This window comes from Myodes glareolus, chromosome 3 (assembly GCF_982192425.1).
Source record: "Myodes glareolus chromosome 3, mMyoGla1.1, whole genome shotgun sequence".
Taxonomy (NCBI): domain Eukaryota; kingdom Metazoa; phylum Chordata; class Mammalia; order Rodentia; family Cricetidae; genus Myodes; species Myodes glareolus.
Genome location: NC_142028.1, coordinates 78,082,143 through 78,106,128, shown reverse-complemented (window position 1 = coordinate 78,106,128; position 23,986 = coordinate 78,082,143). Strand labels below are relative to the sequence as shown.

The 23,986-nt window shown below is 40.6% G+C and overlaps 1 protein-coding gene and 1 pseudogene across 1 annotated transcript in view; both read left to right on the top strand.

The window, feature by feature from the left end:
- Efcab14 (EF-hand calcium binding domain 14) overlaps positions 1-23,986 on the top strand; it is a 41,918-nt gene that overhangs the window by 1,689 nt on the left and 16,243 nt on the right. The window contains exons 3-8 of the mRNA XM_048443903.3: positions 1,113-1,261; positions 8,153-8,298; positions 15,961-16,059; positions 19,901-20,011; positions 21,112-21,198; positions 22,175-22,366. Of these exons, the coding sequence (XP_048299860.1) occupies positions 1,113-1,261; positions 8,153-8,298; positions 15,961-16,059; positions 19,901-20,011; positions 21,112-21,198; positions 22,175-22,366 (784 nt within the window). The remainder of the gene's footprint in view (positions 1-1,112; positions 1,262-8,152; positions 8,299-15,960; positions 16,060-19,900; positions 20,012-21,111; positions 21,199-22,174; positions 22,367-23,986) is intronic.
- Positions 2,042-2,191, top strand: LOC148122714 (small nucleolar RNA SNORA70; annotated as a pseudogene).

Below are 23,986 nucleotides of genomic sequence, written 5' to 3'. Positions count from 1 at the left end.
TTAAGACTTTGGTTTCCTTACCTGACTTTGTCAGAGGGTAGTTAATGACCATTGGGTTTGTGTTTTGTGTTGTGTTGTGAAGGTCATCTGATACCCTGTGGGGTTAGTTTAGGCCTGAAGGCTAGGCGAAGTTTGGTGTGAAATCTAGCATGTTTCTATTTCTGTCTTCCTAAGGCAGCAGGCTAAAGAATATCAGGTATCCACTTAACCCAACAGGTCTTGTTTCTTTCCTTCCATTTGCTGTAAAATTTGGTCAAAAGTTTATGAAGTTTTAATAAATGAAACAAGGTGTCCTGGGGTAAGTGAGCACATATTTGAGAAAGAGATAGGTAAATTACAGTGCAGGGATAGAATTACATAGACACTCATTTTTACCCTTCTTTCCATCCACTCTTTTTGTTTTGTTTTGTTTTCTCAAGGCAGGGTTTCTCTGTGTAACACATGTAACAACCCTACAGCCCTGGCTGTCCTAGAACTAGCTTTGTGGACCAGGCTGGCCTTGAACTCAGAGATCCACCTGCCTCTGCCTCCCAAGGTCTAGGATTAAAAGCGTGCACCACCACCACCCAGCATCTTTTTTTTCCCTCAATACTAAGGACTGAGCTAGGTTCTCATATGCAGTAGAAAAGCACATTCTCTACCACCAAGCAAACTCTCCCCACTGTTTTGTAAAGTAGGATTTTACTAACTTGCTCAAGCTGTCATAGAACTTGCAATCCTTCTACCTCAGCCTCCCAGATATTTGGATAACAGGCATGTGCCACTATGCCTGCTTGTCTTTTCAGACTTTCCAAACTGAGTTCAGTGCCAAAGACCTCCCTCCAGAATTGACTGCAGTGATCCAGAGCCCACAGATACTTCCCATGAGCCATGGGAACTCCTTGTTCCCTGTGTGGTTTGAAACCTTTGTACCCAATAGAACTTTCCATCGGTCATATTATTCAGTCATTTTCAACCTCCTGCTATTAGATATGAATGTATTATCCTGTGTCCCCTGGTAAATCTACTGGTTACTCGTTAGAGAAGATAGTCGCATGGCAACACATACTGTCGCTAGTAAAGCTGTTCTCACAACGGCGTTCTTGCTCACACTGAATGTATTCTGGTGACAGGGGAGAGTACTTACGATGCTGCAAGATCTGCTATCCCCTCTGTGCTTTTGTCATCCTCGCGGCCTGTGTCGTGGCCTGTGTCGGCTTGGTGTGGATGCAGGTGGCTCTCAAGGAGGATCTGGACGCCCTCAAGGAAAAATTTAGAACAAGTAAGTGGTCAAGTGGTTTTCAAGTTTTAGCAAAAATTGGTCCGTGCTGAATGAGGAATTTGCCCATTCTGGGAGGCAATTACACATTTTGTTCTATAGACTTTCTGAACTGTCAGCTCAACTGTAGTAACACTTATTTGTTTTCAACCTGTGAACAAATTCCGTGCTATGTGCCGTCAGGAGTCTGAAATTACGACATTGTAGTCAACTCAGTGCACAGAGGATGAGCTGTAGACCAGGAGCCCAGAGCCTTGTTTAGACCCCACCTGTAGCCTGAGCTCCCATTATGGAGCAGCTGATGAAACATCATGCTGTTTCCTTCTACCTCACAGGACCGGTTGACTGAAATGTGGAAGCATCTGTCAGATGATTTCCTCTTTCAGAACACTGTGTAAGAACATAGGACTGGACAACAGTCACTGTAAGAGCCACCATTTGTGGACTGTCTGCTTGTGCCAAGTCACAAGTAAACCATCCCCCTAAACTGTCCTCTGATGTGGGCATTGTTTTTGCTCTCTCTCTTTATCTGTCTGTCTGTCTGTCTGTCTATCTATCTATCTATCTCCATACACATGCTGGTAAAGATGAGTATTACTGTTTGTGTTCTAAAAGAAAAAAACAGAAGCTGGGTACGCAAGATGACTCCACAGGTGTAGGCACTTGCTACCGAACCTAATCTCCTGAGTTCAGTCTCAGGGATCATGTGTGCTGGAAGGAGAGCACTGACTCTTGCAAGTTGTCTTTTGACTTCCGCAGACACACTGTGACATGTACTCATCCACCCACCCACATACGCATACTAAATGAATGAATGAATATGTAATAAAAAGTTAAAAGCATGGTGTGCAGTGGTTGCAAACAGCAGCCTCCTTGGTAGTGTATGCAGCCTGTTACCTGTATGGGCTGCTCTAAGGGACCTTGGAGACAATTTAAAAAAAAAAAAAAAAAAGAAAAAAAAGTTAAAAGCAAAAAAACAAACTGGACATACATGGTGGTGCACACCTTTAATCCCAGAGCTCTTGGGAGGCAGAGGCAGGCAGATCACTGTGAATTCAAGGCCAGCCTAGTCTACAAAACAAGTTCCAGGACAGCCAAGGTTACACAGAAAAACCCTGTCTTGAAAAACAAAACAAAACAAAAACAAGCTTAGAACAATTAAGTAGCTTGTTTAGCAGTTTGGTGTTTACCTGGTCCTCTTGCCCTTTATGCCCAAATCCATATGTTTAGCTTGCTGTACTACATTACTGTTCCAGGACCTGTGAACGCTTGACAAATGTCTACAAAGGGCCCACTAATTCCTTCTGTACAGCTTGGGTCAGTAGTCTATGAAAAGTTCAGTAGATGTTGGAAGAGCTGATTGTGTGTGTGTGTGTGTGTGTGTGTGTGTGTGTGGTGTTCAAGCACAAAGCAAAAACGAGTAGTTAGCCAGTAGACTTCTTTCCATAGGATGCTTGTTTGTGACATCTGTTGCAGAGGGAAAAAACTTCAGATACCATGCATGTCACCATTTTAAAGTTTTAGGAAACTCTTTTATCCTTTGAAGTACATTACACATTCATGAAAAAGTATAGTAATCATAACAGTCCTTACCTTGAATACAACACAGCTAACAGATATTTGTCTTGTGAATGAGGTTTTTGGTTAAGAGACTTCTCAAGTTAGAAAACATCCTGTGTTCTAATAATGAAGTCCAGTTTTATGCATACAAACTGCTTTTTCTGTGCTTGCAGAGTGGTTTCAACAGGTTTAACTTAACAAATTTTCTCCTTTTAACAACAGTCTAATTTTTGGTTCTGGATTTCAAGAGTTGATTTTCTAAGCTAAGGAACAAGTTTCAGCTTAATCACAGACCTCAACAGCAATAGCACATCAGGAAACTGACCACAGCTCCTCAAAGAACTCTGACTCCAGAACCGGAATTTGAGCCCTTACTTTGCCTCCTAAGCCTGGGAAAGCCATATTAAGCCTAGAAAATCACATCCTCCTGCTTTCCTTCACTCAGCTTCTCTTGACTGACAGCCATTCGAGCTTTGGACTTGACCTAGTGACAGCTACTCCTCGGAGTGTTGTTGGTGTCTCTCATGATGATGCTTTTTAAAATGTTTTAATATCTACTTTGATTTTCTTCTGAATTTCTGGTTTAGGAATGCAATTGGCTAAGCCCACAATCCTTTGCCAGAATCATCCTGACCTATATGTGCTTTGAATCAAAGTACAGCACAAAAAAAGAATGTACATTCTGTAGAGTTTCTCAATGTGTTTTCTTGTTTTTGCAATATTGCGAATTTTTTTAAGCCTATATTTTCTTTGTATGTAAATAATAATCATAACTTGGAAACCGTGTTGAACTGTACGTGACACTGTCACACCTTTCTGTCCCATCAGCTCTCAGTGATTAGTTGACCTAGGCTTGTGCCACACCTTGCTTTGATCACACAGTGATTATGTGTTTATACATTTCATACATTGCTCAGTTCTGCCCTCTGGAGATTCCCTGCTGCAGCTATTCTGTATTTACAAGAAACCAAGGTAACTTATACCTTAGCTGGACTTGCCATGGATCTCCTTGTTTGGAAAATGTGAGACATGTAGTAGACCTGAAGTAGACCTGATAGTTTGTTAGTGCTAGCCCCTAAAAAGAGTGTTTTCAGGTGATACAACTCCATATGCCTAGACTGTTGGGGGTCAGCTTCCTATCATTGAGGAAGATTTTCCTGGAGCCCAAACTGCGTGTGGTAGCCAGCCGAGTAAAGCAGTAAAACTGGAATTGTCAATCCAGTTGTTTTGTTGGCTTTGACTTGCCACAGTGGAAATGCCAGTAGTCAGTGAGATTGTTTAGTGGGTAAGGGTGCTTACCATCAAGCCTGATGACCTGAGTTTCCTCTGGAGCCCGATGGTAGAAGGAGAGAACTACTCTCTTGAGGTATACTCTTACCTCCACATGCATGCTATGGCACAAGAACACCACCACCACAATTACACACAAGAACAAGAAGGAAAGATAAATAAGGACTTCCAGAGGGAGGGAAGACTGGGGTCTGGCATACTCGTGCCATAAGCTGGACTGCTATGGGCTGATTCCTCGCTAGGTGTGTATGTGTGTGTGTGTTTTATTTCTTTTGTTTTTGTATTTTGGTTTTGGTTTTTGTTTTTCAAGACAGGTTTTCTCTGTGTAATAGCCCACATCATCCTGGAGCTCACTCTGTAGACCAGGCTGGCCTTGAACTCCAGAGGTGTCCACAAGCCTCTGCCTCCTGAGTGTTGGGATTAAAGGTGTGTGTCACTACCACCCGACAGCTCACTATGTTTGTTTGTTTGTTTGTTTTAAAGAAAGAACAGTTATTTTAACTAGATAGAATAATTTTACTACATTTAAATAATCATATTTTTAAAAGTATGCTTCTACTTTAAACACATCTCAGTAAGTTGATTCTTTTTTCTTCTTATATCAACAAAACAGTGGAGCTCACTGACTCAGATAAGACACCTGTTTGCTTAACTTTAATGCCTTTTGAGAAATCAGAGCCCTTTGTTTTTTATCCAAGAAAGCTTCGAAGAGCAGGGATATTGAGAAAGTACCTGAACAGAAAGCAAAGACAATGACTTACCTTTTCTTTGCAGTCAAGGAATAGCTTTATCCTGGAGTCCTTGAAACACTTTTTTTCTTTAAGCCATGCATTTTTTATGTGTGAATATTTTGTCTGCATGTGTCTGTATACCATACATGCAGTGTCATAGAGGTCAGAAGACTGTCAGATCCTCTGGAGCCAGAGTTACAGGCTGTTGTGAACTTGCTTGAAACTGAACTGAACGCAGGTCTTCTGGAAGAGCAGCCAGTGCTTTTAACCACTGAACTATCTCCCCAGCCCCTGGCCTTGAAACTTAATTCAGTATTCCTTTTTCCAGAAACAATTATTTCAAAAGACTTCCACAGTTATTCAAAGCAAAATTTTATCTCCAGTGCTTTCTCTTTGTCAGTGATGAAACATTAGAGAAAAGGAAAAGAACTTGGAAGAGAAGGAAAGTACCCTTATATCAGGCATCTCCTTTTTTGGTCACGCAGGAAAAGTAGTAGCTTGACCTCTTGTACAACATGTTAGATGCTTTTGTGTGACTACAGGCACAAAGATGTGTCCCCGACATCTTGAGCATACCAAAAAGAGGATTGGTCCTGTGAGCACGTGGTTTGACTGCTTCTTGTTACTCACTCTAAAATTACAACAATCACTGTCTATCTGATGTATTTTCTTACCCGTGACACACAAAGATGTATTTCTGCCACCAAAGCACTTTGGTCATTACTCTGTAATCATATCTATGAACATTTATAGTAATCCTCCCTTCACCTCTAGACTGAGAACTTCAAAGTCTTTTGTATTAGATAGTGTCAAGTACAGAACCGGCACACAATAGAGGCTCAATAACATGTCATTTGATGATAATTACATAAAAATTTATTGGGGGCTGGAGAGATGGCTCAGTGGTTAAGAGCATTGCCTGCTCTTCTAAAGGTCCTGAGTTCAATTCCTGGCAACCACATGGTGGCTCACAACCACCTGTAATGAGGTCTGGTGCCCTCTTCTGGTCTGCAGACATACACACAGACAGAATATTGTATACATAAATAATAAATATTTTAAAAAAATTTATTGCAAATTATAAGGCTATTGTATGAATGCAAAACATTACTATCGACATTGTCTATGTTGTGTTGTTGGAAGGGTGTATGTAGAAATTTCCATTTCCTAATCATAAAAAAATGAAAAAATAAAAACTAGGTAAATTCTTTTGAGATTCCACATATTAAATTTTAAATGAGTTGCTTTTCATGGTGAAAGAACATGAATAAGTAATCATAAGTTGTTTGTTTGCCATGCTTCCATTTATGTAACAGAAGTGCCTAACTTGGCTTGTCTCTCCTAAAAAGCCCACGTCAGATAATGATTATGATCCCCTCTTGGCTCATAGACTCCTCAGGATCCAAGACTCAGGCTTGGCAGCTTTATGTGTTCATTAGCTGATAGTTGTAACTCGGATTATTTATGTCTTTGTCCTACTTCTTCCACCTCTAAATTCTATTTATTGCATAGAGACTTTAGGAAAGAGAGACCCTCCCTCCTGAGGACGTTTGACCACCTGAGCATGGAAGGCATTTGTAGGATGGGCTCTTCTTTACAACCCAGCAGAAACCGAATAAGCAATTCAGTGACACAGAGCTGCATTAGTTAGAATGAGCAGTGAAATATTATTACCGCCAGAGATGGATATGTTCTGCAAACGTGTAAATCAAATGCTACACTAAAAGCACTTAGGGAAGTCTGTTACTTAGAATGCAGTCCTTTGGCAGCTACTTCTAAAAAATAAATGAAAATACCTAATTTCATTATTCTGAGTTGTTCCACAGTGGGCTTGCTTAAAGGGATATCACCACTGTCCTCACTTTCCATGGAATTTTGTTGCTGTTAAGTGTGCTTGCTGTCTTGGTGTTTTACTTTTTGAGTTTTCTTTGTTGGATTGACCAGGAGGGTAAAGTACTGAGAAATGTAGTTGGGAGGCCAGCAAAGACCAGGCTTATTTAGGTAACAAGTGTTTACTGAGTGCCTAAGATGATATTCTGAATGCAGACCATACAGAAACAGACTTCACAAGTCTTGGAACTCTCGTTTTAATAAATGATTTTGTATTGGCCCCGTATCCAGTGTTGGTTTTAAAATATATATATTGTAACTAATCAGGAAGTCTGTGACCTGAAGAAAAATGATGTAGGTTTTATTCTGGAGGAACAGCCATTATCAATATTTTATTTTCCATTAAGAGGAAAAATGCTTTTTAAAGAAAGACGAGAATGCATTTTTGCCTCTGCCTCAGGCTTCGAATCCCTTAACCACACAGGAGTTGTCGTTTCACAGCCCTAATGTCCCCCTCCGCGTCATCTAACGTGTTTATCTTCCTTTCTTCTTGAGCTTTTGTGTTCGTTTATGAAAACACTGCTATTTATGAAAAAATAAAAATCTTAGCCCTCACTTCGGTATCTGAATACCACCTCACGGTCGGCCAACTTAAAGTAGAAGAAAATAAACATTTAGAGGTGTAGTTTCTAATGACCTTGAGCATCCACGGGTAGGAGTTGTAAGTCGTAACTGACTAATCTGGAAACTGGTCAGACTTAACATTTATTTACCACCTACTGTATGCCTGCCCAGTTGTGCAAATGCTTTCCTTTCTCTCGCGTCACTCTGACACTCTTGGGAAGTGGAGCTTAAACACTGCTCCAGATAAAGAAATCGAATAATTTACTCAAAATAATAATAAGTTATAAAGTTGAAATCATCTAACCCTTTCTGCTCATGGTTTTTGTTACAGTTTTTAGACACCTGTCTTCGTTATCCTTGTTGTTTTGTGGTCCTGGAGATAGAACCCAGTGCCTTGCACATACCAAACAAGACTTCTGTCATTGAGCCAAGTAACCTAACTTAAGGTTTAGTGTTAAAAATACACATTTATGCCAGGTGGTGGTGGCGCACACCTTTAATCCCAGCACTCAGGAGGCAGAGGTAGGCTGATCTCTGTGAGTTCGAGGCCAGCCTGGTCTACAGAGCAAGTTCCAGGACAGGCTCCAAAGCTACAGAGAAACCTTGTCTCAAAAAAACCAAATAAATAAATAAAATTAAACACACACACACACTTATGTAAATAACAGCGTAGCTCTGGCCTCCCTTCTCTTTTTCCAGTGTAGTTAGGTAACTGGGTTAAGTCATTATCATCCCAGAATTTGCATTTTCTAATTTCACTAATCTTTCTTCTTCCTGCCCTCTGATCCTTTTCTTTCTCCCATCTTGGGACCAGAGGGAATGTGATATTTATTTACAGTTGTTCTTATTTTGCTTTCAGTGGAATCTAATCAGAAAAGCTCATTCCAGGAAATCCCCAAACTTAATGAGGAACTTCTCAGCAAACAGAAACAACTTGAGAAGATTGAATCTGGGGAGCTTGGCTTGAGCAGAGTCTGGATCAACATCACAGAAATGAACAAACAGGTAGCAAAAGTGTGACTTTATTCCTGTGTAAGCTGTGATTGGCATTTAGTATAAATTTATAAATTCAGGTTTTGTCTTCTTAAATTGGAGTTTGCCTGTTGTGAGCAGAACATGTTAAAATAGTAATTATTTACCAAAATTTAAAATGCATTTACCAAGTATTTAAATGTTAATTCTTCTTACACATGCACGGAGTTCTACAGAGGTAGAGCATTATAGAGGGAGTTATAAATACTTGAGCCAGTTTTTTCTACAGAGTAGTGTAGGTATCAAATAAGAAGTACCATCTTAATTACCAGGGAAAGGGGATCACCTACTGTTAGTAGATGCATTTTGTTTCAGAGAGCTTACACACTTAGAGGTTTAGCGCTAGATTATAATGTTGTAGGTGGGAAGTCAGATCTACAACAGCTCACAGTCAGCCAGACTAGCTTAGAAACAGTCATAGAGTCGGGTAAATGCTTTGGCCATACAAGCAAGTCTAGACAAACTTGTTCAGCCTCAGAGTTGTGCATAGCTCAGTAGGCACTGTCCCAAAAGAAAGAATCTACAAGAAAAGTGTTTAGTCTAAGGATGCTGACCAAGATTCTCACAGGTAGTTAGCGTTACTCCACTGGGATCTTAGCCCCATTCTCAGGTCTGGACTTTGGGTTGATTTGTTTGTTGCTGTTTTAGTTTGGCTTTTTGTTATTGTTTTTAGTTTAGTTGGGAAAAAATACTGTCATTGAGAAGAAAACTCAAGCACCAAATGAGTGATATACATGCAAAATACTTAAAATTAGGTTTGTCATCTTTGTTGGGATTAAGAGAACATTCTTTTGAGGATGGAGTCCACAGAGTACTAGAATGAGCCAGTAGGAAGCCTGTTAGGATAAAAGGGCCTGTAAATATTTATCAAGTTGCATCTTTCAGCCACATTCTGGGAGAAGGATAGTTAGTGTTGAAGATTGAAACTCAGTGGTCTAGGAAAGCGGCTTCTACTTGGAACCTACAGTAAGAATGTCTACCTGGCCCAGTAGACATGCATGACAAGATGCTGTGGTTTAAATGTGTCTCCCAGTTCACGTGTCAAGTGTATATGGAAGTGGAGCCTTTCGTGAGTAATTAACATTTACCACAAAATGGTCCTAGAAGAAAAAGAGAAGCCTGTGCTGTCACACTTGTTTGTTCTTATCGCATGCACGTGAAGCTCTCCACTGTGCTGTGATGAAGCAAAAATACCCTCCTCAGATGCAGTCATGTGTTCTGAATTGAGCCACACAAGCCCGTTTATAAGTCACCCACTCTCTGGTATTTAACAGTGGCCACAGGAAGTAGACTAAGACACCATTAGTAGCTAAAATGAAATTTTCTGAAAGCAGTGGCTCACCTGGAAAATGTTCGGTGCCTTATGGCATTGTATATCCTGCTCATTCCTATTTGGGGGTTTTATTTTGGTTTTGGATTTGAGACAGAGTTTCATTGTGTACGCCGTGCTGGCCTGAGTGCTAAGATTATATGAGCCACTACCTCTGGCTCTATTTTATTTTATTTTTAATAACACAGGAAATAATCGATGGGTGGTAGCAACTGCTACTTACCAGTTATCATTTATTCTAGGCTCTCAGCTATTAAAGAAAAGCAGATATTCATTCCTTTCATACACAAAGACTAGAGTCAGCTGTGGTCCTACACTCACATAGCACCTGCACAGTACGGACGGGGCTGACATCAGGTGAGAGGAGAACTGAGGCTCCGAGAGAACGAGCATTTCTCCTGGGCAACCTGTGGGTTCCACGTGGCAGGACAGAGTCAACCATCTCAGACAAGGATGACACTGCTTTGCATGGCAAGACCATGCAAAGAATAGCTGTCTATTTCCCATCCCCTCCTCGCACACTGGCGTTCTAGGGCTGCTCAGGGAGAAAACGGGTGCTGGGCTGGTGTAAGAAGCCCTAGGGCTTTGTGTGTGGAACTGGGGAAGGTCAGACTGAAACGCTTTGCAGATGGGTAGCCCCACGCTTCACAAAATGCTAGGTTGAGTTATAAAACCAACCTAGTGCAGAGGAGTCCTCTGCTAGCCTAGACCCAGAGGATGGATGCAGGTGGAGCAGAGCCGGAAGTTGTTTAGCCTAGCAGTCTAAAGTTACTGCTGTACATCCGGTGCTCTATCAAGTAAGCAGCAGTTGTCCTGCGGCAAAGTAGGAGTAAAAGTAAAAATAATATTCAATCATGTTTCTATAGCTAGTGGTAACTGTCAATTTCAGGTGCTTCTAGTAGCATTTTTAAACAATTGAAAGTTACTTAACAACAAGAGAATCTATTCTTTTGCTTAACGAGAACTATTCCTAACACCAAGTAAGCTGAGGTTAATTTGGGTTGGGAAAAGAAGGTCATCTGGTTGGGGAAGTTAAAATCCAACTTTCCCTTGAAAGTCTTTAAGCTAGTACGTGAAACTTCATTTATACTTCTGTTTGATTCATGAAGCCTCTGATATCATGCCCACTCCTCCTGGCGGTTTAAGGGCCTCCCATGCTGTGGAGAACAGATGTTCACAGAGCTGCTTTTATGGAGTTGGGCCTTTGGCTCCGTCTTAGTCTGCTCAGGCTGCTCTAACAAAATGCTTTAGACTAGGTAACTTATAAACAATAGGAACTTATTACTCACGGTTCTGGAGGTCCAAGAGTCCAGGATCAGAATGTCAGCAGATTTGGTCTCTGGTGAAGGCTCATTGTCTGCTTCATGCATGGTGTCTTCTTATTATGTCTTCATTCACAGAAGGGCAAAGAAGCATCACTGGGCTCTTCATGAGGGTAGAGCCCTCCCCTATTGTACCTGGAGGGCCCCACCTCTACTGCCTCCACCTTGGAGATTTTGATCGTGAAACTATTAAGAGAGCTACAACATTCAGACTATAATAGATTAAAATTAAAAAAAAAGATGTGATTCCTTACCCCAGTGATCTTATGGACAAAGAGAAGATAGGAAAGTAAACAGTTTGACATGAAGCATATGGTTCAAATGCTGAGGGCATAAAGATGAATGTCCACCCCAGACTGGGGTCAGCTTTCCCAGAAACACTAGGCTAAGCCCTGAAGGGAACAGTGGACCAGGTGGAGAAAGAGGCAGTTACACTCAGTAGAACAGAACAGCTGATCCTTATAATTTTATCTACATGTTAAAATCTATTTGTAACCTCAGAATCTGTAAGTATGAGGCTTTTTTGATCATCCACTGCTGTATGCACAGCAGCAATAACTTTGAGTCACCCCCAGACACTGGAGGGGAGCAAGGCAGCACCCTGCTTTCTTGTTCTGTTCTCGTGCTGTAAATAGGTTGGGTTCTGTGGTATATTTCTTGTAACTTTTCACATTTTTGTGCCCTTTGTTGTTGATTTCATCGTTAGGTAGGCTGCTTTCAGGCATCACTTTCAGTGCTGTTAGCTGTGTGTTCAGTGTTAATAAGTCGGCAGTATCATTAATTAAGATGTTTAAACAGGAACACGTGTAAAACAAGATTATATATTATATTGATAAGCTACTAAAAATGTGACCGAGGAGCTGACAGGAACCAAGCCCCCACACCTAGGAACAGTGGCTTAGCATTCATTAATTCAACGTTGGCAGTAGCTTTTCAAAAGATAACTACCCACTAACAAGAATGGACTGCATTTATAAAAGGATAGATAAGTGTAAAGGCTGCGTATGGAGGAAATTTTAGTCCTTCCTTATAGCCCTAGTTGGGCACAGAAAGAAGCCAGAGATAACGTAAATCAATAAGCATTGCCGAGGACCTTAGGTGCCCTTCTTAGTTCCCACTGCTCTCTTTTAAGCACTTGTGTACTGGTCGACTGCATATGCATCTAATTGCATTAGGAATTGTACTCTGTGAGGTAACCCGGACCCAGAAAGACAATTATCACATGTATTCACTCATAAGTGGTTTTAAACATAAAGCAAAGAAAATCAGCCCACAATTCACAATCCCAGAGAACATAGACAACAATGAGGACCCTAAAAGAGACATATCTAGATCTAATCTACATGGAAAGTAGAAAAAGACAAAATCTCCTGAGTAAATTGGGAGCATGGGGTTGAAGGGGAGGGGAGAGGCAGGGAGGGGAGCAGAGAAAAAAGGAGAGCTCAATAAAAATCAATAAAATTAAAAAAACAAAAGGAATTGGACTCTGTAGTCAGCCTCAGGCATAGTGATGAAAATCTGGGTGGTGATGGTAATAACTGTCATACATTAAATGTTTTCTTTGTGCAGGCCACTCTGTTGGCTGTACTGCATGTATGAGCTCCTTTCTCTATGTCCTAAGTCACATGATGTAAAAAGTGTTAACCCCAGTTTACAGATAAGAAAATTGAAATTTGCTGGATGGTGGTGACTCATGCCTTTGATCCCAGAACTCCGGAAGCAGAGGCAGGCACATCTCTGAGTTTGAGGCCAGCCTGGTCTACAGAGTGAGTTCCAGGACAGCCGGGGCTGTTTCACAGAGAAACCCTGTCTCAGAATTGGGGGTTGGTGGGAAGAAAACAAAAATTGAGACTCAAAAGAGGTAAAAGAGCTTACCCAAGGTCACAGCTGTGTAGCAGTCTAGCAGTGAAATACTTAACTCTTGGAAATCTGTTTTCCTCCCATTTATTTATTTTTTATTATGTATACAGTACTCTGCCTGCATGTATCCCTGCAGGCCAGAAAAGGGCACCAGGTCTCATTACAGATGGTTGTGAGCCACCATGTGGTTGCTGGGAATTGAACTCAGGACCTTTAGAAGAGCAGGCAGAGCTCTTAACCACCGAACCATCTCTCCAGCCCTTCCTCCCATTTTTATAGGAATTAGTAGGGCCAGGGGAACATCTTTAATTGCAGCAATTTGGAGACAGAGGCAAGAAGATCTCTTGAGTTTAAGACCAACCTAGACTACACAGTGAGTTCTAGGACAGAACTCACTGTAGGGAGTTCCTACTCATAATCATTTATCTTTTGTAATCTGTTTTCTCAACTTTTTTCTCTCTATTTAAAGAACATTAAGTTTAATCCTAAAGAAAAAAATAGCATTTCTACTTTTGAAGTATAAAATTTATGTTAAACAAAGAGTCTACAGTGGCTATTTTTATTTTTGCTGATTTAAAAAAAATCGTATAATATGCATAGAAGTCATAACTCATTTTTTGGTTAGAATGTGTTTTTTTTTTCCTGTAACTCAGTTTTTAGGTCTTCAGATTGTAAAATGTGATGTTTGTTGTTCTGTAATGCTTGAATCCAATCTCACATTCTCAAATGTATCTGTTTGAGGTCAGAGACAATGGGAGAGTACCCCCTTGTCTCTCCAGTCCCATTGTACACCCATTGTACATGTATGTTTACTGTAGTTTCCCACACAGTTTGGCTCTACTGTAGAGCAGAGGTCTGGGGTGTATAACTGAGCCAGTGGTCCAGGTCCTTTAAATGAGAAAAACACTGTTTATGTGACCAGCAACTGCAGAGTTGACAGTAAGCTCTCCAGAGCACACTCCCTCAGGGATGCAGCTGGCGCTCTAGAGCCTAGACCTACAGTGTTTGTGACGCAGAGAGAAGACGACCTAACCTAGTCCTCCTGGGTTGGCTTTCATTAGTTCTCTGGTGTTAAGTGAAATGGCAGCTTCCAGCAGCCTCACTCACCTTCTCTGAGACCATTATGTTCCTAAGATAGTTGTGACTAGCTCTGCCATAGCTTCAGGATGTTGGACAGAATAGTTTCTGCCCAGATCACCTAGAGTGCAGTGTGTTATTATCCCTTTGGGATCTGGCCAGTTGTCAGTGAAAGGAGTTTATTCACTAGTGTCTGAAAGATATTACATAATAGGGCATGTAGAATAATTGTAAACCATACCTAGGAGAGGAGTCCCTTCCCTTCACATTTGTACATGTTGTCTTGTGTCAGTAACAGTCTGCACCTCATATGTACTTGTAAAACTATCATAGCTTTTAATATGGATCAGCTCGTGGGTTCTATACTAAGAGTATGGGAATAAATGGAGACATTCGCTATGTGGTGCACTCCAGCATTCTTTATTCATGAATATATCTACACATCCACTGGTTCAGATAAAGACGTGTGCATATTTCTTTGTGGCTGTGCACAAGTAATCTTCAGAATGGTTTTCTAGAAATGAAGGTACTGAGCAAAATATGTAAACATTTCAGGTTTTGAGGGCTATTCCTTCAGAACAATCCTTTTCTGGTTCACATTCCCATGAATGGTGCACGAGAATGCCTGTTTCCTTATGTTCTTTGAAGCCTCGGTATTATTGTCCATAGCTTCTTAAAGGAATGGCAAAAAACAAACAAACAGAAAAATCTTCCTGATGCAATTGCTACTCTATGAGGTTATAGCTTTCTAAAAGTATTTCTCATGTGGGCTGAGGTGTCTCACCTTTTTGTTTTGGAATGGATAGAGTTAGAACATTAGTGAGTGATCCATGTAGTTGAGAACTCTTAGGGAGGATGGCATGTGTAAGCACTCAGTTTCCCTCCTAAAGAAATGCCGCTGGCTTGATCATTTGTGCCAGGTAGCTGGCCGAGCTCTAGTCACGTGTCACTTAACTCTTGGGACCTATATTGATCGTCTGGTGCTGGGTTACATTTAATCTTCAAACTTAGTGGCCTAATACAGTAACCCTTCATTATCTCAGACTCTGTGTGTCAGAATGTTCTGGCTGAATCCCTAGGGTTGCAGCTAAGGTGTCAGCACAAAGCAAATGCCAAGAACGTGTTGAAGGAATGAAAAGGAATCTGACCCGCTGTGTCTCACATCCTCCGGTGCCACCACAGCTTGGCCTGTCGCAAGTACCCAGAAAGTTGGGTGTTTATGAAGCCACTCTTTAGTACAGTTGTTGGTAGACCTTTGTTCTCAGCCTAAAATTTAGAATAAGAAAGCAGTCTGGCACCAAGACTCTTTGAAGAGTGTTTTGAGTCACACTGCAAGACTTATTAGAATGCGAACTCTGAGCCTGAAATTGCATGTTACATAGGTTCCCCCAGTCCCCATTCAGATAGGAGTCCAGATACTTAAATCCTACCCTTAGAAAGGAAGCCACATTTTATTTTGATTCAATTCCTGTTTTAATACATTCATTGCATCCTTCAGTGAGTCAGTGGGTATTTATTGAGCTCCTTCAGGGTACAAAGTAATGCTTTGGTTGAGCTATTGAGTTTGAAATATTAATCACATTATTAAACCAAAATCAAGTCCCTGAGTAGTTGAAAGTGCTATTCAAGTTGTCAGGATACAGTTCTGTGGACTATATTTTGTGATGATGGGCTTTTACTTTATAATATATGTTCCCACTCGGACAGGAACAAAAGTTCAGTTAAATAGGTGTTCTCTTTTACCAAAGTGAAGTTTTGAAGTGGTCCTTGATCATCAGTTTTTTCCTGTTCAACTATTGAAGAATTGTATGGTAATCACTGCCTCTTTTGAGTTATTTAAGAGTCTGGGCCCTGCAGCTGCTAGGACCAAGGTAAAGAATGGCACATGGCTCTGCCTCTTGCTTCCTGATTCTCAGCTCTTCCCAAAACACTGTAGTTCCTCTGCTCCTGAGAGCTGACAGGTACCTTGACCTGTGAGCTGTAGAGCTTGTGAAGGAAGCGCATACTCTACAAATTCTGTTTTCTTTGTTTATTAATCCTTTTCAGATTTCTCTGTTGAGTTCTGCAGTAAACCACCTGAAAGCCAATGTCAAGTCGGCTGCAGACTTACTTAGCCTGCCTAGCACTGTGGAGGGACTTCAGAAGGTAAGTGCTGTGTTTGGACACTACCTAATGCTGGAATTAAGAGTTCACTTTGAAAACCTGGCATTTGATATCGGCTGCTCCAAAATAAGAGTGTGAAGTATACCATTGGGTCCTGTGGAGTTCAAAACAACTTTGCTAGTTGGGACTTTAATTTTTAACAGGTTACTTTATGGTTTATACAGTTTATCCCCCTTTGTCTGTCTGTGTTCTCAAGTTGCTCTGCTGGGACCACCATGTTAGCAGGTAGCAGTTTACTTTTCAGTTTGTTGTTACACTGTCTTCAGGAGCCCAGACCAGTTGTGGATGAGAGTTGCTCTAAACATCAACTTTTCCATGATTGGGAAGGAGTTGAGTTGTTTGTTTTGTTTTGCTGTTTAAAGATGATCTAAGATGAGATGCATAAATTAGAAATTAAGGAGCAGCTGTGTGACAAAGGGTACTTGTAAACACTGTTGGGTATAATTTGAGAAAAAAATACTTTGGAAACAGTTTGTTATTATTTTCTAAAGGTGTCTATATACGTCCTAAACAATCACTTGTATGTACACTGTAGACCTCAGTGCCTGTGCAAACAGCTGTTCATAATTTCTGTTTGTTTAAGACCCCTGCTGTGTAGAGTTAACAGCAGATAAGTGGAATTCAGAAGGATGAGACTCAGGAATGCCTGGGGCTGAATGGGGAGAGTGGAGAGAGATTGGAAGGGAGAACATCGTTTCCGATTGAACACAAGAGCGACCCCAATAACAAAAAACAAAAGAAGGGTTTTAGGAATAAGAGCCCTTGCACTGTGGGCTCTTTTAAATCTAGGGTCCTTGACTTTTAAAAGTCAGCCTGTGATGTTTGATTCAATCATATTCCAGGCTTGGTCCATAAATACCTAGATTGTTACACAAAGTGAAAAATTGCTAAACCACAAACAGAAATAAAACTTGATGTTTTACAGCCACAGCATTGTGTGCTCAGTTCCTGTAATTTGCTCATTAGTATGGCCATCTGCTCTCAACATTTAAATTAAAAAGATTGAGGCAACTTTAATGAAGCAGATTCTTGCCATCATTCCCAGGGACCAAGAAGGAAAAAGCAGGCCCCTGTAGCCTTACAGAAGCAACTTGGCAGACTTACTTCAGAAAAGGATACTGGCTTGTTCTTGCTCTCATTAATTCAATAAACACTTGTGGAGCTTTCTCCAGTGTGTACCAGGCACTTTGCAGTTGGTAGGAATACTAGTTTCAGAGTTTCATTCTAGGATTTACATGATCTGTCAGCTGCTTTCCTAAAAAACAACCCCCAAACAAGAGCTCACTATCTCCCTGTGTCCTGACAGGCTCAGCCAACCAGCCAGCCAGTGAGGATTCTCTAACAGTAGGTGTCTTTGAGAGTCTGGCAGCTTTTTGCAACAACAGTGTTTATGTAGCATAGTAACTTAGAGACTACCCCAAATGTTAGTTAGCTCTTTGCAAATCCTGCTGGGTTCTGCTTTTATTTTAAACTATGTTTCAGTTTCAAAATTGTAGTTCATCTCCAAAACCTAGCTAGCAAAAAACAAAACAATAACAACAAAAACCTAGCTAGCTTTCATTTATGCTATGTGATTTTTTAAATATTGAAAATGCTACCAACTCCTGTTTCCTTGAATTCTTGTTTCAGTGTGATTTTAAAATGTTACCTTGGAGGCTGGGGATGCAGCTCTGTTGAGTGAGTGCTTGCCTAGCATGCACAAAGCCCTAGATTTGATCCTCAGCACCTCATAAAACCAGTTGTGGTGATATAGACCTATAATCCCAGCATGTGGAAGGTAGAGGCAGGAAGATCGTAAGTTCAAAGTCATCCTTTGCTATATGGCAAGCCTGGGCTATATGAGAGCACCTCAAAACAATACAATAACTTTGGTTAAAAGTACTGTTGTTACATTGTAAATCGTCAGTATGTCATAATAAAAGGATAAAACCCACCAAATAATAACATTCTTTTGGACTTTTTAAAAAAGTAACTCATGACAGCTGAAGAGATAGATCATCGGTTAAGAGCACGTACAGCTCTTGCCAAGGACCAGAGTTTGGTTCCTGTACCTCTAGCTCCAGAGGATGCAGTAACATCTTTTGACCTCCATGGGCACTTGCATTCACATGCACATACCTACACATACACTCATACAAATGTGCATAATTTCTTAATTTATTTTAAAGATGACTTCTGAATCATGCCCTCTGCATACTTGAGTTCTTTAGGACTAATATGAGCAAAGTAAGTGTTTGGTCAAAAGCATCACCCCAGTTCACTGACACCCCTTTATACAAAGAGTCTGGAATATTATAGTTGAATGGAGACCTTATCCCAGCCCCGGCACCCATGTTTGGAATACTGGGCAAGAGCTCCATTTCAAGCCCCCTCCCCTGGGAGTTGCCTTAGTCCAAACTCGATCTCCAAGAAAGCCTGCCAAACAGTGACTCCTCCCCAGGGAAGGTCAAGACCACGCCTACAGGCTACTTAAACTGCTCCCCCAGAGAACGTACACGTGGTCTCCGGGTTTTGTGTGGTCTGCCCTTCTCTCTCTTCCCCTCGCCATGCTTTCTTGGTGCCACCCAGGAGCACTGCATTAAATGTGGGCATCTTTTATTCGGTCTGATTTGGTCTGATTGGAGTTATTTGTGTTGGCGGAGAGGCTCATCTTAAGAAATATTCTTAACAATAAGTAGTTACCTAACCGCATTCATTGCTGATAGAATCTTACTACCAGATGGGTTTCCTAGAGCCAAAAATCATACCACTCAATTTTGCTCAAAAGTCTTCACTTAATACTTCTGACTGTTGACAGTCAACAGCATTGACTGGTTATCTGCTTGCCTGCAGGGTGTTTAACATACATAGTTTAGAGGTGGACCTATTGTCTGTGAGTCCCAGATTATTCTTTAAGTGTTTCTTTTCCAGTATTTGACCATTATAAATAATTTTTTAGGAAAATGTATTTTATTTAGGGAAGATTGTGGATTTTCTTAATTGAGAAAATGGCTTGATTTTTATATATGGGAAACTAATCATAGAAAGAATGAATGTTTCTACCTTTGCTAATTGTTTCAGTATAAATTACATGGAATTCATAGTTTGAATATAGTTGAAATAATTAAAATACTGATTTATATTTAATTAGTGCTTTAGTGTAAATTAAAATCACAGCATACCACTACATTGCCATTAGAATGGGAAATTTTTTAAATTAACATCACCTGTATTTGTGGATGTATGGAGCAGTTAAACCATTAATGAGACTGTAAAATGGCACAACCATTTTAAAGGCTAGTTTGTAAGTTAAGACAGATCTGCACAGCTGTTGATCTGTGTATTGTGATGATGCGAAAGTATGAAGGGAGATGAGGGCACAAGTCTACATGTAGACTTCCACATGAATGTTTATCGCAGCCTTATTTGTAGTAGTCGAATCCTGAAAATAGCTAAACATTCATTAATTGGTTAATAAACAAGTTGATAAAACCATACAATGGCATGTAACATGCTGAGCAGCTTAGGCATAAATGAATCTCAGTTGCACTTAGTAAAAGAAGACAAACTAAAAAAGTTTTTAAAGTATATATTCATTTATGTAAAGTTCTAGAAAATGCAAACTGATATAGTAACAGAAAGTAAATAAATGGTTGGTTGTCTTGGGAAGTTACAGAAAGGCATGAAGAAATTGAGGTGGGGTAATGTCTATTGCTTCTATTATGGAAATAGCTTCACAGATTTATTACGCATTTTGGGTATGTGAATGTATTGCATGTCTGTTATACTTACTAAAAAAGCTCTTAAAAGGGAAAACTGATATTCCTACATTGTTTCTATTCAGAGCGTAGCTTCCATTGGCAATACTTTAAACAGTGTCCATCTTGCTGTGGAGGCAATACAGAAAACTGTGGATGAACACAAGAAAACCTTGGAATCACTGCAGAGCAGTCTGGTAAGTTCTGTAAACATGAGAGAAAGGCAGCATGCGCCTGCTCACCGTTTCCTGTGTCAGAGTCGTGATCCCAGAGAACTAAGCAGATCCTATTCTGCCTGCTTTAAAAAAACAATAACCAAACAAAACAAAAAATCTCCAACAAGCAATGTGTACTTATTGGTCTGCCATCTGTACGTCAAACCGTGAAGGTAAATAGGATTGAAAGCTAGGTCTTTTGTAAATATGGTAACTGAAGACCTCTGTGACCCATAGTAATAAAGACATAACTCACCATTTCCTTTATCTTGCACATGCTCTCAAGTAATGACCCATTTCCTAAAATACTTTTTCCTAATTGTATACCGTCTGCTTCCTAGAACCATGGGTGTTACATCTTTTTCTTTTTAATTTTACCTTCAATTTGTATGAAAGCAAAGTTGGTAAATACCTAGGAGTTCAAATTTTAAGGAACACTGTTTTGCCAATTACATCATTGTAATTGGATCGGCATCTTTTAACTTCCCGTGACGGTCAGTAGTGATCTTCCTACTAGCACATTGTACTAAACCATAGCTGTGGGCTGCAAAAGAATCAGCTTTACAGTTTTTCCCCAGTAAAGGGTGAAAATGTATCTAAGCATGTTATACTTAAGTGTATGCAAAGAGAGACGAGAGCAGCGGGGAGAAAAGGGAAGACTCAGCCTCTGATACAGACATCAGTGTGTATTAAAGGAAACCAGTCGTGTGCTCGTTCACTGGCTGTGCCCTTGATTATGCAGTTCCCGTGCAGTACAGGTAATGAGGAGAGGAGAGAGGAGTTTCTAAAGAATTCATCCCAGTAGGAAACTGAGAGGCATACTAGCAGGAGCTCAGGTTCCTGGAGTAATCTGGGTGCTGCTATCCAGCCTCTACTTCAGGCTGAACACTCTCAGAATTCATGATAGCCATGACACCTTTCATATGGGTCCTAATATAAGCTTTGGGGAACTACTGTAGATTAATCCATAGCTACATCCTAGGGAGGCAAGACGGTTCCGAGACCATCTGAGATGGTTAAGTAACCTAGTAGTTAATTGTTGCATATGTACTAACTTCCATTTGTGTTAACATTTCTTAAAGGAGACCAATGGAAGCAACCAAATCATGCCACCATCTTCAGCTACATCAGAACTTGACAATAAAACCCACAGTGAAAGTTCAAAACAGGTACTTTTTGCTTGGGTGGGCTATAGAGGCAGTGTGAGGAATGTGGGCTTAGCATACAGTGCCCGAGTAGGTTGCCTCAGAAGGTGCCTCATACATCACCTTCCTGTCTGAGAACTGAGCAATAAAGATATGTGCTGGTACTTGGGAGTCCTGCCTCTTCTGTGGCACTCTGCTTTCTGCCTTGTATGTCAACCAGTGAAGTAAATTCCTCTTCACATCTTGAAAGACATAAAATGATCAGGTTATCCTGAAGCTCTATGTCATATAGTAATCAAGGCAACATCCAAAGTGATGACTGGTTTGAACCATAGAAAACTCTGGTAAGAATGTTGAGAAACATATCCTTGAAATTGGTGTTTTTTAAAGTCTAAAGAGAAAAGGCTGGAGAGGAAGAGGCAGGGATACTGGGTTCAGAATCACATTAAAGAGAATAAAGGAAAGCTCCTCTAGGAAGATTTTCTGTCCAGAGTTTAATGCCCTTCAAAACCTATAGTCATCATTCCTTTTTAAGTAGCAATCAGTACTAGACGATGTCAATAAAAATAATTGAATCTTGTACTAAATAATGCACTACTTGCTGTGCTTTTGTTACATGAGCCAATTCAGTAATTGGTATTGTTCCTAAGGTAGTTTTGTTCTGACCAATTAAGTTAATGGGACTTCAGTTAATAACCCAATATGCTTTCCTGCCAGCAAGTGAGGTAAACATCAGGAAATTAATTCCCAAACTCGCCACTTTGAGGGATTGGACTGGGAGCTTGCAGACACTTCTCTTCTTCCCCTTCCTGCCTAGCTGAGGCCAAGCAATGCAAGAGAGGGCAAATTGTTGATAGAACAAAGAGCAAAGCAGTTTCAGGCAGTTCCACAGCCAGGAAAAGTATCTTACCTCCTTGATGCAAAGGTTGTTGCATTGCTCCTATCCTGCTTGTCTAACTGCAGTATTTAGGATCCCACAATTTGTTTATTTCAACCCTAGGATATCCTGTACCTTCAAAACTCCTTAGAAGAGATCAACAATACTGTAGTGGCATACCAGAGACAGAGTGACCTTAAATTCGAGGGGATGAACGAGACACTCGGTAATCTGACACAGAGGCTCAGCCTGGTAGAAAGTGATGTGATTGCGCTGAACAAGGCAGAAAAAAGAGCAAACCTGACCTCCAGCGTGGTAAGCCTTTTCAGATCTGCTGTGGCATGCTCTGTGTTGGTGTGTGTTGTCTGTACATAGATGATATTCCCCCTCCTTGTGTGAGCAGTGTCTGGCATACTTAAGATGCTATACATTTGTTTTATGCTTAACTTATGTACGCTTACATCCATATATCAGCTCTCTGAAGTGCACAGGGTATGCGTGTCTGAAAGGGGTGAGATCAAGGGTCAGTGTAATCACTCAACTTACTACAGCTTGTTGGCAGGAATGCACTTTTACAGTGTTGCCAATGGCCCTTCAGGTAGGGAAACTTGGATGTTTTTCCAAAAGAAGTCTTGTTTTCCTTTCCTTCCCTTTTCTTTCTTTTCTTGTCTCTTCAGGTGTTAGAAGTAGTAAAAGTGGTAGATACAACAATCTTGTGCCATTTTTTTTTAACCTTGAACTTGGCTTTCAGATTCATCCTGCACCTGTCTGCATAGTAGAGGAAACCTTTTGCATATAATGTTAGGAAAATCATTTAAAACAGATGAATTTGCTTCTATAAACAAACCCTAATGAAACCAATTGGGTCATACAGGAAAAACATGAAAGGAGAAGGGGAATTAGATGGGGGAGGAGGAGATCAGCAGGCGTGGGAGGAACACAGAAGGGCTAATGGGGGAGTGGATGGGGTGATGCTGATAAATATATTATGTATATGGGTAAAATATAATGAAACCCATCATGATGTAGAAGTAATATTTGCTAATTAAAACTTTTTTTAAGAAGTGAAGTCAGGCCAGGTGGTGGTGGTGGATGCTTGCTGGCTCTGAGGGTCACTGCTTTCCATAACTCATGAACAGAGTCTGTTTTTCATCTGTATGTCGTACTGGGATTCACGTGGATCGTTTTGTTAACAATGATAGGTCTCACTTTTAAAAGTTCAATAGAACAAAGACATGATACTTTTTTTGATGGAAACCAAATACAGGAAGCTATAGTGTAAATTCAAGTAACCACTAAAGCTGGAAGCTAACCCACACGTAAAATCAAGCCCTGGCACATGGTAAGGAATACTTGAACTGGCTCTGCCACAGCGAGCTTTGGCAAGCTGCCCGAGTATGGCTTTGAAAGGTGGGGTAGGAATACCTGTACCCCTCCGCCTGGCCAGCCTGCTTTACAAGAGTGTGTAATTTACTACAAAGCTGTGAAGATTAAAGGAGTCCTAGTTCTTAAAGCCCTTTTGAACTCAGCTAAGCTAAGTAGGAACTGAGAACTTTGAATGATTTGTTGAATAATGTGCCTTGCAGGGTTTTCAAGGCTTACTGTGAAAACTTACCACCCCAACCCCCTTCTTATTTTTAATCCAGCAAAGATAGTTGGTAATAGTAGCCATCTGTCCTGCTATTTCTTCCAAAGCATCAGACCAAGCCTGGATCTGGGTAGAAGTTCTGTTGCCTTTTATACTTCAGTTTTTAAGTTTGTGACTAAGACATTTGGAAGCCTCTGTTTCCACTATATCTTCTTGTGCCGTCTCCACTCTCTTCTGTTCTCCTACTCCTTTTCCATCTGTGTTTAAAGTGGTTCAGATCCTTTCAAGAAACTTGACCGATTTGATTAAGAAGTATTAAGTAAGTGTCAGTTGGAGAGATGGCTCAA